Raw genomic sequence first — 14,816 nt, 5'->3', positions numbered from 1 at the left:
CACTTACACTGGACTAAAATTTGCTCACCACATTTTTCAATGTCTACACCACCCCCGACCTGACAACTTGGATAAAAAAAAAAAGTTACTCATTACCCCACGTTATGGGAATGTTCAAAGAGTCAAGAAGTCATATACTGTACAGTACAAGAAGATAGGAAGGTCAAAGTAATGTTCAATTAGTAAGAGCAAAAGGTGAACTATCTGTAAATAATGTAAATATAGCTTTAAGTGATAATACTAACCCAGAGAGAACAAAACTCCATGAAAAATATTAGAGTGATTCTACTAACCCTCAAAACTCACAGTCTTCAAAGGGGACAATATAAGAAACCAGACCAATCAAGTGTCGGTAGATGAATGCCAGAAGTATAGTTAACATGACTGAAGCATTAAGGACATATGCAGACACAGAAAAATCACACATCATTGGGATCAGTGAGTTGTGGCACCAAGGAGTTGTATTGTCGGGTGAATTTTATTTGCTAGGGTATCACCCACCATTCAGAAAGGACAGGGCTACAAGAGGTGGTGGTGTTCTACTGTATGCCAAGGGTATGTCAAGGAACACCTGACATTATTCAGTAATGACAAGTTATATGAAATGGTATCATGTGATCTATTTGGTGTGATTTGATAGCTCAAAACAAAAGCAAGCTCACAGGGGGCAGTGGCAGATCTTCATAAAGTCGTGTAGTCAGCAACAAGAAAAGAAGGAAGGAAGGAAGGAAGTTGACCTTAGGTACTTGAGACAGAATAAAGCCAGCAATTGTGATAAGAAGCGGGACAGAGGGATCTGGGCGTCCCTTAAGCTCTGCTAGGTCACAACGATAGAACTTCCTTGGGCTACTGTCTAGATTACAGTGGTTCCCAAACTAGGGAGCACAAGTTGAAAAACATATATTTAAATTCTCTTTTCTTTATTAGGAAATTTTCAATAAAATTGTGAAGCATGAGATACATTGATAACATAATTGCATTAGCTGATCTTGAAAGCAATATAAATATGAGTACCTGCACATGTATAAAATTCATTAAATTTATTTTTAAAAAATGGGGTGGGGGAAAGCATGAGGGTTGGGTAAACAGCAAAAAGGGGGGGCCCAGTCATATGAAAAAGTTTGGGAACCACTGGCCTAGAACCTACTACCTAGAAATTTTCACGTCGCAATGTTTTCTGTGTCATCATTTTCTTTTATATCCATATTTTGTGACCAAATACATTCCTTCCTTAAACCTATGAGAGTGTGTTCATTACTGTGCACTCCTTATTAACCCTACCTGACATGTTCATCACCACTGTAAATTTGGAAAAGAGATGGTAAATCATTAGAACTTACAGTGTGTACATGATAACACCACACGCCCATCTGAAAATAAAAAAAAATGAAATTAGAGAAAAGAGCAATACGCCTTCAATAAGACATTCAATAATACAAGGAATATACATACAGTACATTTTACATATTTATTTGAAACTATGTTGAAAATATGAAAACAAAAAGTATTATGCATTCCTTATGCAAGACTTTGTGAAAAATATTTACCATACTGAAAAAAATAAAAAAAATAAAAATGTTGTACTGTAGTATCAAAATTATGCTGTACAGAACTGTATAGTGCTTATGTACAAATTCAATCCATACCCAGGCCAATGATTATCTATTGCATGCTAAAAAGCATAATTTTACACAAAACTATGCAAAAGTTAATGAAATACATGTAGGGATTCATGCAGATTTTCACAATGCACCTGTCGGAAAACCACCTCTTAAACTAGGTAAAGTGCCAAAGTGGGGCTGAGTTTATTCATCTGAAGGAATCATAAAATACTCAGTAATGCAATAATTCAAATTCCCTTCTCAGAAAATCTATATACCTGTAGTGTCTTCTATAAATGGAGGACTAAATCTGAAATCCTCTTTTCTAGGGGGCCCACTGCCAGGTAGTTCTTCTAATACTGCACATACCCATTACTGAGCAAGCAAATTCTCCATCCTGTCCCCAATAATGCAGGCCAATCACCCTTCTCACCCAGTCATGTCCATAACCTACCTACAGACAATGCAAGAAATAAACATTAATTCTAACACCCTTCATAGTGTAATCACACCCAACCATCTGCACCACCAGCCATCTCCACTATCGACCATCTGCACCACAAAGCATCTGCAACACCAACACCACTAAACATCTACAACACCACTAAACATCTACACCACTAACTATCTACAGCACCAATACCACAAAGCATCTGCAACACCAACACCATTAAGCATCTACAACACCATTAACCATCTACACCACTAGCCATCTACAACACCAACACCACAAAGCATCTGCAACACCAACACCACTAACCATCTACAACACCACTGTCCATCTGCATCATGAGCCAAATATAGGAACAGTTAATACTTCACTATATGTTACATTGCTTTATGTCGTTTTGTATATATTGTTGATGAATTATAGAACAAAAATTACCAAGAATTAAAAAAAATGAACATTTCTGGCACATGAAGATAGCAGCCTCAGAGTGACAAATAACCAGCTATTCCATACACTACAGCCACACCAGAATTACTCAAGTTAAACACTAATATTTCCTCCAAGCACAAGAAGAAATAATAAACAGTGATAATAATATTTTTCCAATTGCTATTTTCAAATAAATGAAATAAATCATTTTATCCGAGGACTCTGGCTTTATCGAGCGTGTGCTTTACAAAAATAACCTAACCTAGAATCACTGGGAGCAGACCATTCCACCCCGGCCTCACATGGTGGTTGGTGTAGGAAGCCCTGTGGTGTGTTGTCTATTTAATACAGGGGAGAAGATTTATACCCTAGTCAATACTGTCCATTTTTCTAACATGGACAGGTGGTATTGCAGAAGTAACTTTTGATGTTGGCAGGAGCAAAGGTTGAACTTCCCATATTTCTTGTTATATCCTTACAGCATGAATAACATCTCTCTCTCTCCCCCCCTTCTCTTACTCTTCCTCTCACCCCCCTCTTTCTCTTTCTTCCCTCTTTTTTTTTTTACTTTTATTTATAGTTTACATTATTGATTTACAATACAGTATGGTAGGACATTGTAGAAAGAATACATTTATGTATTTACAACTTGGCAGGTTAAGGGTCACTTGTGTAAAGAAATCTATTTCAAATTGTTATCTTTGTACAGGCATCCCCCGCATTATGGAATTTCGCCCTCATGGAATTTTGAAATTATGACCAAAATTTGGGGCTATGGAAAAAACAAAACCAAAAAACTCGCCCTTACAGAAATTTAGTAATAAAATAAATAAATAAAATAATTATTTTTTAACCCATATATATGTCAAGGGACAATGTGTTGTTACCTATACTCAACAGTACGGTAGACACCTCTACCTTATTTAACATAGCGGTCAATGAAGATGTTATGGAAAACTGTTCCTTGGTGTGTGTACTTATGAACTTACCCATGTGGGTGGTGGTGATGGCTGTGGGTGGTGGTAGTCATGGGTGCTGGTGTTTGCACTAATCACTGATAAGTCTTTAGCTTCAATACTAAGAGTAAAATCAGGTTTACTGTAAAAATGTCCAAAAGTATAAACAGTACTGTACAGTAAACACAACTAAACCAACATTAACTGTGTGTGGTCAGAAACAGTGATGTTAATGAAATAAAAAATGCCAATTGCTCAAATTTTACTCAGTGTTTTACCTTTAGTGTTACAACAGTGGATCAAACCAAACATCGCCAAAACCTAAGGTATTGAAGAATACCTGAGCAAATCATATTTACTGTAAAAACTCTTATATGCAACAGGCAGGAGTGGTGGGAGAGAAAGTCATTACTGAAATATATGAAATGTTTTACAGTATCTACAGTGCTATGTCAGTAGATCAAACAAAGCATTACCTAAACCTAAAAAACTGACGAATACCTACAAGAAATTATTGTATGTCTATCGTAAAAATATCCTTCTACAATACTGTACCGTGTTTACCTTACAACAATAAAACTGGCTGAATTTTCTTTTCTTTTTCTGTCATCCTATACAACTTCCCTTTTTTTTTTTTTTTAATTTAAATTTGGTTTAGTCTTGGTTACAAGGTTTCTGGATTTTACATCCTGAACCTGTACTGTTAATACTTCGAAACAGCTAAAATTAAAGTACAGAACATGAAACCTTACATACATTAATATATTACAGTACGAGAGACTTACCAGACCAATGCTACCCAGGACAGAGAGCGTGGCTAGGAACATCAATACATACAAGCAAGTATGGCTGGTGATTGGACAAGCACTGAACGTATCAGATTCATGCCGACATATCCAGGTGGGTGTCTCATGTCCAATACAGTACAGGTATAAAGATTGTCTGGAGTAGCAAGGATCCACTATGGTACACTTTCATGCTATCTCCCCCAGTCCATCACAAAGTAGGTATACAAATATGTCTTTAATAATGGAAAATATTAACAAAAACAGAATTCATGCAAAATCCCTATGACTTAATTTCTAGGATGGTAAGCAGTGAATAAATGCATAAAGGAATGCTCTTCAATTACCGAGTTAAAATAAAATATTGAATAACCAATAAAAGATAGAGTAATTAAACCCATCATTATGGAAAACTTTGCTTAATTCCCTCTGCAAAGTATCAATTTACTAGGGAAAAATGCCTTCACAAAAATATTACATTTACTTAACAATAATGAAGCAGCTCAAACAGCCATGCAACAAGAAAGCAGTTCTGGCAAGTGTTCATGCAGAAGTAAATCTTAATAAAGAGTTATGTTCAATGTACTGTCTGTACCAGCAATAAATTTGGCTGTACTGTACCCTAATGTTGGTAGACCTAATACACCGTATAAAAAAATATTGCAATGAAATGTAATGGTTGATCAAGTTTTCTTTTTCAGCTTGGAGAATTAATTTTAATAAGAAGATAAAACTATGAAAATAAAAACTTTTATAATTCTTGTAATCAAATGTCATTGAAAATGAAAAGCACTATGAAGCTACTGTTTGAACATTATGTTTACAATGTTACACGAAAGAAAGTTTTCAAGAATATGTAATTAATGTGACGAGTGTGACAAGAATGGAGTTAGACTCACAAGTCAACAGCATGAGTATAGCCTTCGGACCCTTCATACATGGCAAAGCGTAGAACCTCAGGGGCTAGGTATCCAGGTGTACCACATACATCTGCACCAACACACCAAGATATGAAAGTTCAAAGTACAAGAATACAAAGAAAAATTTGAAAATACTAAATCAGTGATATTGAAAATAGAAAATACAATGGTGCATACTATATACAGTATATATATATATATATATATATATATATATATATATATATATATATATATATATATATATATATATATATATATATATATATATATATATATATATATATATATATATATATATTCAGTAATACCCCGATTTACGCGGTCAATTGAACCCGCGGAGGTCCGCGTAAAACGAGAAACGCGTAAATGGAATAACAGAACATATGGAATTAATTGAAATAGAGACTGGGCCGACTCCCAAACTCCACTTTTTCGGACACAATACCGACACAATACCTATGTTGAAGTAAAAATAACATCTTAATTTTATGATGGTATGCACACACAATTAATATTTAAGAGAAATACAGTCGCCAGGTTAATGTCCATTCAAATAATGGATTCAACTCCCTCCCCCTCTTCCCATGCTCGCTGGCTCCTCCCTCTCTGAGAAATGTTTGGGTGAAAACAGTAGAGTTTAAGGTATAGTAATAAATAATACCTCAGACTAAAGTTAGGATAATATAATTGACATTGCTGGATTCCTTGCAAGACCAGGAATATTTTGAATATACACTTCATATATTTTGTACAAAAGATAACATATTTGCTCTGTGTAAACAAAATTCTTGCATTAGATCTAAAATTTGTATATCTAATGCAAAATCCTTGATGTTTACATTCAAAATGATCATCATATTGTAAGAATTCCAGCAATGTAAATTATATTCTGGCCGGGTAATTTGTATGAATTTTATGAGCTAAATAAAAAAATTATACTTCACCCGCGTATATGAGTAGATGCACCGCGCAAAGTGGGTATTCCAGTTCTGGCAGGGTACCGTGTAAATGTAGAAACGCGTAAACCAGAACCGCGTAAAGCTGGGTATTACTGTATATACATAGTGTACAGTGGTCCCTCGGTTAACGAACACAATTCGTTCCAGAAGGTCGTTAGCTAACCGAAACCACTGTTTCAATGGGATATTAGGTAATTGGTTCCAGCTCACAGAAAAGTATATACAAAGTAAAGCCAGAATATAATTTACATTGCTGGAATTCTTATAAGATAGTAATTAATTTGAATATAAACAAGCTAAAATTTGCATTAGACATACAAATTTTAGATCTAATTTAAGAATTTTATTTGGGAGAGGAAAAATTTTCTTTTGTGCAAAATATATGACGTTTATATTCACATTATTCCTTGTCTTGCAAGGATTTCAGCAATGCAAATTATATTATCCTAACTTTAGTCTGAGGTATTATTTATTTTTAAACCTGTAAACCTAGTCTTTTTACCCAAACATTTCTCAAGAAGGTGAGGGTGGGGGGTAGGGAGGGAGGGAGGGGTGACAGTGACTTGTTTGACAGTTGGCGCCTGTCGTGTGAAGTATTTAATTGTAAGTTTTTTTTTAGATTGAGTTTTTGTTTTTTGCTTCTAAAACTTAATAGAAGTGACCGGGGTAAATTTAATTTGCATTGCTGGAATTCTTATAAGATAGTGATTAGTTTGAATGTAAACATAGAAGAGATCACTGAATTGGCTGAGTACCTCCTCAGGTTATCAGCTGATGTTCAAAACAAAATGTGATTTTCGTAAGGATTTCGTTAATCAAATTTTTTTTCGTTAACCAAATTAAAGATTCTTATGGAAGGTAATTCGTTAACAGAGGGACCACTGTGTATATATATATATATATATATATATATATATATATATATATATATATATATATATATATATATATATATATATATATATAGACCCCGACTTACGACTGCTTCGACTTACGACCGTCGGGACTTACGACATAGATAAAAAAAAGATAATAATTTTATTTTTTTTTTCAAATGACACGCATTTTCTATACCGAAACGTTTCCAGTTAATGTAGTCTCCATGTATAATTAGAAAATTATGGAGGCTATGATACTATTATATAGTCATATATATATATTAACTGTACTGTATTTCATATTATATATATATATATATATATATATATATATATATATATATATATATATATATATATATATATATATATATATATATATATATATATATATATATATATATATATATATATATATAAAACACACGCACACACAGACACACACACAGTGGGGTCTCATTTTACGTGGGTTTCGCGTGCACGGTTATTGATTACACAATTGGTTGAAATGTGACCATAGTTGTAGGTCACGCGGGTAGTGGTATATTGTCGTATTAATTTAGTGATCTTTTGCTTATTTAGGTTAATTTGACAAAAAGGAGGCTATGGATCACTCAAATTACCAAAAAATCCTGTGTTTGAGAATTAATGAGTGGTGGCAACATTGTTCGGGAGAGCAGGAACGATCAGCTGATATTGCTATGTTCTGTAAACAAGAGACCACAATAGCCCATCTGGGATTGAGTGTTGGATTTTGGGGGGAAAATTTATTATTTGTCAATCATGTTTTATTAACCCAGCACCAAATGAACCTGAATAATATGTGAATTATTGTGAAATTGCACGCTGTCCTATGCACCCAAACATAGTTTTGTATCTTAATATAATTCAGATTTTATTCCTATAATTAATTCATCTTAATCTATTTCATAATATATTCCTATAATAATAATTGACTTCAGAACTGCATGGTTATTTCAGATTCTTTCTAAATTCATATTGTTTAATTCATAAAAAAAAAACATACAGTATATTACTTTCATCTTTATTCAAGGTATCTTCAGGTCATGAGACCCAATAATTCCCTACCCCAACATGCATCAGGTCAGTAATATGAGACCCCAAATCCTTCAACCCACCTTTACCACAAATGAGAGAATTTTATATACAATGGGTGACCCGATATTACATCAGGTCAGGTCAGTTACATGCCAGAATGAGGAGAAATTTACTTTTTCCTACAAACATAATGTTTCATCTCATCTCTATTTTGTATTTAATATTTCTTTCTCTCAATTTTTCTTTTTACTTCTTTACATGATTTCTCATATGTTATCTCTTATTCTTGTTCTTATTTACTTAAACAATTGCAGACGGTATAGATAGTAGGTGGAGAAGAGAGTGGAAAATGCAGGGTGTGGTGATGGAGGAGGATTGATGTGGTCACCCCACCCCCCGCACTAGGGTCGCTTGTTCCTTCTCCCTTGTAACCGCTGTATGTATGCACCTTGCACGCCCGTATCATGTAGATCTTTTGTTTTTTAAATACTGTACTCCCGTATATTTACTTTACCAAACTTTTTGATAAACTATTAAGGATTATTTTGGTAAAAAGAAGAAAAGAAAAAGGTGTTTCTGACTTAAATAGAACTGATTTTATAGTTTCCGATGTCAGCAAGAGATGGCACAAGATCTAACGTGCTGGAGGTGGTGGGGGGAACTGGCTGTTGCCTCAATCATCAGTTGACTTTTATTTTTCATTATTATATTCTCGTATAATCATATGATCAGCCTATTGTGGTGTATGTTTCATCATAAATAATATAACATACAGTATTAAATAACAAAACAAAATATGATACAGTATATAATTTAACTTCAAAATAAAACAAGCCTAATCAGTGTTGGTGGCATGGCAGTACCAGAGCAGACTGAGGGAGGCACAACTTAGCAGCAGGTGATGCAAGTTATCAGCAACGTTGAAGAACTCAAGGATTCTTTAATGAGCGCTGAGCCCAGCCTGCAACACAGTGACGAATTCAGTGCATAGTTAGACAATTTGGTGGAACCCTATAGGCAATGTTACCACGAGTTTATTAAACACCGCCACCAAGTTCTCATCACCACCTATTTTATGCCTCAACAATTCAAGGCAAATCCAGTGATGATGATCCTGCCACTCTGGAGATGGTGATGAAGCTGAAGTCACTTTACAAGTGTCTGCAGTTGATTTTGAAAGCCTTCACCCCCAGCCTTGGACCCCACAATTAACTTCCCGGGCTTTCTTAAAATATTTATTTAATAATGTAGATGCAGTTTATGTAAAATTATGTCAAGACAGCAACCTGTCTGGTTGCCTCAGTGAAGGAGGTATCATAAAGTCAGTGAGACATTTCAAGAATTATAAATGTTAAATTTTGTGTAGCAGAATTTTTTTTTGTTAAGCACATATTTTTTATTACTACTTATAAATAACAAATCACCTTTCTGCAAAATTTAATATGCACATTGTATCTTACTCATTCTAAATAATTTATGAAAAATAATTTATTTGTAAGAAATAAAACAATATTGTACCGTATGTAATTTTTGGAAAAAAAGTACCTAATAGCTAAGTATCACTGAATCAGTCTGTAATTTACCTTAAGAACTTCAAGATAGAAATGTGTCATAGTTTTAAGGGGGGTGGGGCATAAGTAGGGCTTGAACTGTTCAGATACTGTAACCAGAGAATTTACAAATCCAGAATGCTCTCTTTCCCAATACTTCAGGGGTCATACTGTATATAAAATGATACTGTAATACCTTGACTTTAATATCCAAACCCACCTACTTACATCATGCAAATCAAATAAGAAAGGCCTCACTTGGAGACAATAAATATTGCTACATTCATGGCAATGTGACAACAAATTTATAAGGATAAGATCAATATGTACAGTATTACAGATTAAGCTAGGCCTCACATCATGCAATGATGAAAAATGCTCACGATTAAAAACACCCCATGCAAGAACTTTAAATGAGACAATTTTGGTAATAACATGCATCAGTGCACATAAACTGTGATTATTATAATTTGTCACATCTTACCTTATTGACAAACCTTGATAGGGAACACTAGAAAATTTGCGAGAGATACCTACCAACTTATCTCAATCAATCTTCCAAACACATTAATTAAATCTGATGATTAACTATGAACTTCAGTGAATAGGTTCACTGTCACCAGTTACTGTATTTAATAATTGGGGCAATCAAGACAGATTAATAACCTTGTCAACAAGAATTTTGACACTGCATTCTCAAGTTATGAGATGGCAGAAAAAGTGTGTAGAATATCATTCACTATGATCTGGCTAACCACTCTTGTCATGGAAGTGTCACTCTATGAATAGAAGGAGGCAACACAAAGGATGTTTACTAATCATTTTATCTATGAAGAGATTTGATCAGTTTGCAACCTAAATACAGTACGGGGTATATCCTTTTTTTTTACAATTAAGTTTACCCGATACAGTATACTGTACGCTCATCCAAATTACCAAATACAGTACAGAATAAAATTTCATACTCCTGCACAATATACAGCTTGGTTTCTGGCTGGTACAGTATTATTCTTAATTCTCTAAGATTACTAAGTTATTGTCATAACAGTGACTCCTCTGACAAGTGTACTGAATTACCAGTGTTGATGAAAAGATTTATTAAATGACTTAATATTCATGAATGTTTGGTTCTTATTTCAATGCAAATTAGAACATTGCATAGTCTGTACATATTGTGATATGCCCTTTTTCATTTCTTCTCAACATTTCTGTATATAATTTTGGGGATTAACATCAGAATCAGATGAATTCTTATATTATATCTAGAAGGCATTTACTTACAAATATTATTTATAGTGAATCTGAAATAAGCACATTTTTAAATCTAAATAAAAATTCATCGTACTGAACAACCAGCTTCCCTATACTCACAAGTCAACTTGGTGAGCATATCCAGGAGCCCCCTCCATCATATTGCATCGTAGCAACTCTGGCGCTAGGTAGCCCGGTGTTCCACACAGTTCTGTATACCACAACTACATCTTACATTTGCCATTCAGTAAAAACGTGAAAAAGAATATCACTCTTTGGCTTTTCAAAGTGCATACTTCATAACATCTCCAAATGAGTTAAAAAGAACAACTCTAAAGTCCTTTTATTATAATGCAAGTAAAAGAAAACTAAATTACATTCATGGGTCAGTTTACTGTAACTCATTTGACACACAAAGTGTGCAGACCATAAATTCAACTGGACCCATGATGTTAATCCTAAATTCAAAAGTCAAATGAGTTACTGGGTGTGTATATACCTTAAATGCATTAAGAGACACTCACAATATCTCTACCATCATAATTATACAGTAATCAATTTCTTTCATTAAAAGCTACTGTATGTTTTTATTTATCAACATAAGAAGTATTCCTTTGGTCAGTGTTCCCATGCTTTATGATCTCAAACTTCCACTACAGTATAGTGGACTGAACCTGAAATCCTATTTTCCAGCAAAGACCATAAACTGTCAGCAGCAATAATTACTGTTATTCAATTTGGGGATTTTAGTCATCAAGCTGCCCATTGTCTTTCTTTTCATCACTGTAAATTAATTTATTAATCTATTATTGGTGAAAAGTTGGGCTATTGCTGAGCTTCCATGTGGTGGATCAGTACACTGGAGGTGTTTTGACCCTGTTTTGCACCTGGTGGCTTGGGCAAGAGTGGGCACAGATTCTCTTGACCAGCTAGGATAGTTGGCTGTTGAATTCCCAAACAATACGAGTATGTGGGTGGAGACCAAAAGAAAAGTGAGGAAGCACCTCATTCTCCCATTGGGCTCCTTGGTCACTGGCTCCTGCTGTTAAAGAGGCATCATTTGCTTGCCTGGCCTTCACCACTGGCTGTAAGTGGTGTTCCAGATGTGTATACCAGGTCGCTGGGCCTCTGAGCTGTGTGGCACGCCGCATGTATGTTGATGATATGGAGTGTGGTAGTCAAGTAGATACAGTGCTTACCCTCTTTCAATCCTAGGACACTCCCGGTTTATCCCGCTGTAAATGTATACCTAACTATACAAGATGAGGAACTGACAGTGATCGAGTACAGTGCTAGCCACACAGCTTCCATGAATAACGAAGGCTTAGTATACAGTGTACTGTGTCCACACCGTCCCTAACAATTAGTCATGCCTATTAGGTTCTCTTCACTTTCCTTTCCTGCCCAATGGACAGCTGGGAGGTTGATATTACAATTATTCATTCAACCTTGTTGAAAACACCACCATCAGAAAAGGAAGAATAAAAGCAGAGGCTGCCCTCTGGAGACAGGAGTTATTTAAAATCAATCTACCAAGTCAACATAAACAATTTTAATCTCTGGGTGTCGGGTTTCTAACCCAGAGGTGAAAATTGTTTACAGTGATTTACCTGTGTATATTACAGGTTCTGATATACCAAGTCAACATTGTGTGCCACTGCTGCTGACTGCATTGTTTCATATCAAGACCAACACTTTATCTTGCTTTAGTTTTCTGGTGACTAACCTGGAACCCAAGGGAGGAGGGAGGACCCAGTAACTGAGTTACCACACTCGGAGCTCAACAACAAAATAGGTTTTCAGTAACAATCCATCTTCTCTAGCTTGATGAACTTAATCAGGCGGTTCCCTTCTGAGAGCCAGGTAGAAGAGTGATGACTAAATACCACATATTTTCCATTGATTAGACAGACACTCACCTCAGATTAATTCAAGTGTAAGGGAACAGGATGAGAAAGATTATCGGCCCTTTAACTCTCCCTTGCCATATATACTGTTCTATGGTGCTATCCAAATACTACTTCCATAAAAAAAAAAAAATCCAGGGCCCATGAACCATGGATGTGACATTGTCCCTCAGAGATGGGTTGAGTGATGTCATCTGCAAGATCCCATAAGCCTTGCATGTTAGTTTAGAAGATGTGGATGCATATAAGAAGGTTGGATAGCCATCACTTATCTAATATAGTACAGTACAGTATTTCCATAACCATAAGTGTCCAGATGAATTATCATTATCATCATTACCACATTGCAGGCATTTTCCATGCTTGTGTGGGTTAGCCATGATTACCTAATGGCAGGTTCTTATCTCTCCCCATGTCATTCTTGTCCTACCCATAACTATCCACCCTTCTACATTCAAACTCACACATCTTTTCATCCATATGACCAAATCATCTCAACCAACCTTTAAGCAAAACCTTGTCAACACTCTCAATACCCAGCCATCCTCTTAACTCTGAAAAGGGTTTCCTATCTCTTAGTATCACATTAAAATATACATACATCAAACCATTCTCATTTCAGTTTGCTTAACCTAATGTATTTCATCCTTTTTAACTGCCTATGTTTCATTAGCAGCCTGTAGTGGTGGTGCAAGATACTGTCTGGGTAACTTGGCTTCAATTAGACTTCCTGTCTTTAAAAATTATCACTGCCTCAAAACTCTGTTCTAGGGGCAAGTGTTCTATTGAAATGGATGGGCAATTGTAAAATTAGCTCTCAGCTATCAAATGGGGGCTTAGTGTGATGACAAAGCCCCAAAATTAGCTAGCACGATAACAAGAGCAGCCTGACAAATTAGGTCAAACCAGAATATTCTTTTACCTCATTTTAATAGCATTACTTTTCAGTATATAATAGCCTTTAATTATGGATAAATACAAAAATTGGGGAACTGAATCCCGGAATACCATTTTATGAAAGAGTCAAACAAATTGCAGGTGTAGACACTAGCTCTCTAATGGCTCATAACAGAACCCTCTTGTTACACATTGGCAACAACAATGAATTTCTATCTGAACACCTACTTTTCCAACTACACCTTAATCCCTCAATCTTAGAAGGCTGGTATGGGTGTTGTCCACTGGCCTGACTGATTTTTTTTCCTGAAAATTCACTGACACAGTTTACCTTCTGAAATCCTTTATTCTTACAGAGCCCACAGCCAGGCAACACTTGTAATACAGAGCCAGGTATCGTTTGTAATACAGAGCCAGGTATCTCTTGTAATACAGAGCCAGGTATCGTTTGTAATACAGAGCCAGGTATCTCTTGTAATACAGAGCCAGGTATCGTTTGTAATACAGAGCCAGGTATCTCTTGTAATACAGAGCCAGGTATCTCTTGTAATACAGAGCCAGGTATCGTTTGTAATACAGAGCCAGGTATCTCTTGTAATACAGAGCCAGGTATCTCTTGTAATACAGAGCCAGGTATCTCTTGTAACACAGAGCCAGGTATCGTTTGTAATACAGAGCCAGGTATCTCTTGTAATACAGAGCCAGGTATCTCTTGTAATACAGAGCCAGGTATCTCTTGTAATACAGAGCCAGGTATCGTTTGTAATACAGAGCCAGGTATCTCTTGTAATACAGAGCCAGGTATCGTTTGTAATACAGAGCCAGGTATCTCTTGTAACACAGAGCCAGGTATCTCTTGTAATACAGAGAAATATATCTCTAATACTGGGCAACTTAACATTCTAGGGGTTTTCATATGTAAAAATTGAGTACGAGGTTAAAAATTAAAATTAAATAATTTTTTGTCTGCGTATGAATGCTAGATACGCAAGACGCACATTTTGCAATGTCAGCACACACTGGCAACTACGTAGAATGCACTGTAAGGTCACCACACCAGTCTTACTTTTGTGTTTAAAGGACCCAGGATATAACATTGACCCACATTTCCCACACAGTTTCTCGTGACCTGTGCTGACTTTTCATGTATTACAATGACTTAATTTATTC

General features: G+C 35.5%; 1 protein-coding gene across 7 annotated transcripts in view; it reads right to left on the bottom strand.

Annotated features, from left to right (window-relative positions):
* The window catches only part of LOC121853966 (phosphorylase b kinase gamma catalytic chain, skeletal muscle/heart isoform-like), a 38,619-nt gene that overhangs the window by 17,076 nt on the left and 6,727 nt on the right, over positions 1 to 14,816 (bottom strand). For 6 of the 7 annotated variants that reach the window (XM_042348384.1, XM_042348368.1, XM_042348390.1 and 3 more), the window contains exons 6-7: positions 10,963 to 11,053; positions 1,341 to 1,370 (exon numbers count right to left, since the gene is read on the bottom strand). In XM_042348384.1, coding sequence (XP_042204318.1) covers positions 1,341 to 1,370; positions 10,963 to 11,053 — 121 coding nt within the window. Of the gene's footprint in view, positions 1 to 1,340; positions 1,371 to 5,121; positions 5,213 to 10,962; positions 11,054 to 14,816 lie in introns of all 7 variants that reach the window. The other variant, XM_042348376.1, reaches the window with a different exon arrangement.

This window comes from Homarus americanus, unplaced genomic scaffold (genome assembly GCF_018991925.1).
Source record: "Homarus americanus isolate GMGI-L3 unplaced genomic scaffold, GMGI_Hamer_2.0 scaffold50564, whole genome shotgun sequence".
Classification (NCBI taxonomy): Eukaryota; Metazoa; Arthropoda; class Malacostraca; order Decapoda; family Nephropidae; genus Homarus; species Homarus americanus.
Note: the sequence above shows the minus strand (reverse complement) of the source record. Positions and strands in the feature narration are given on the sequence as shown.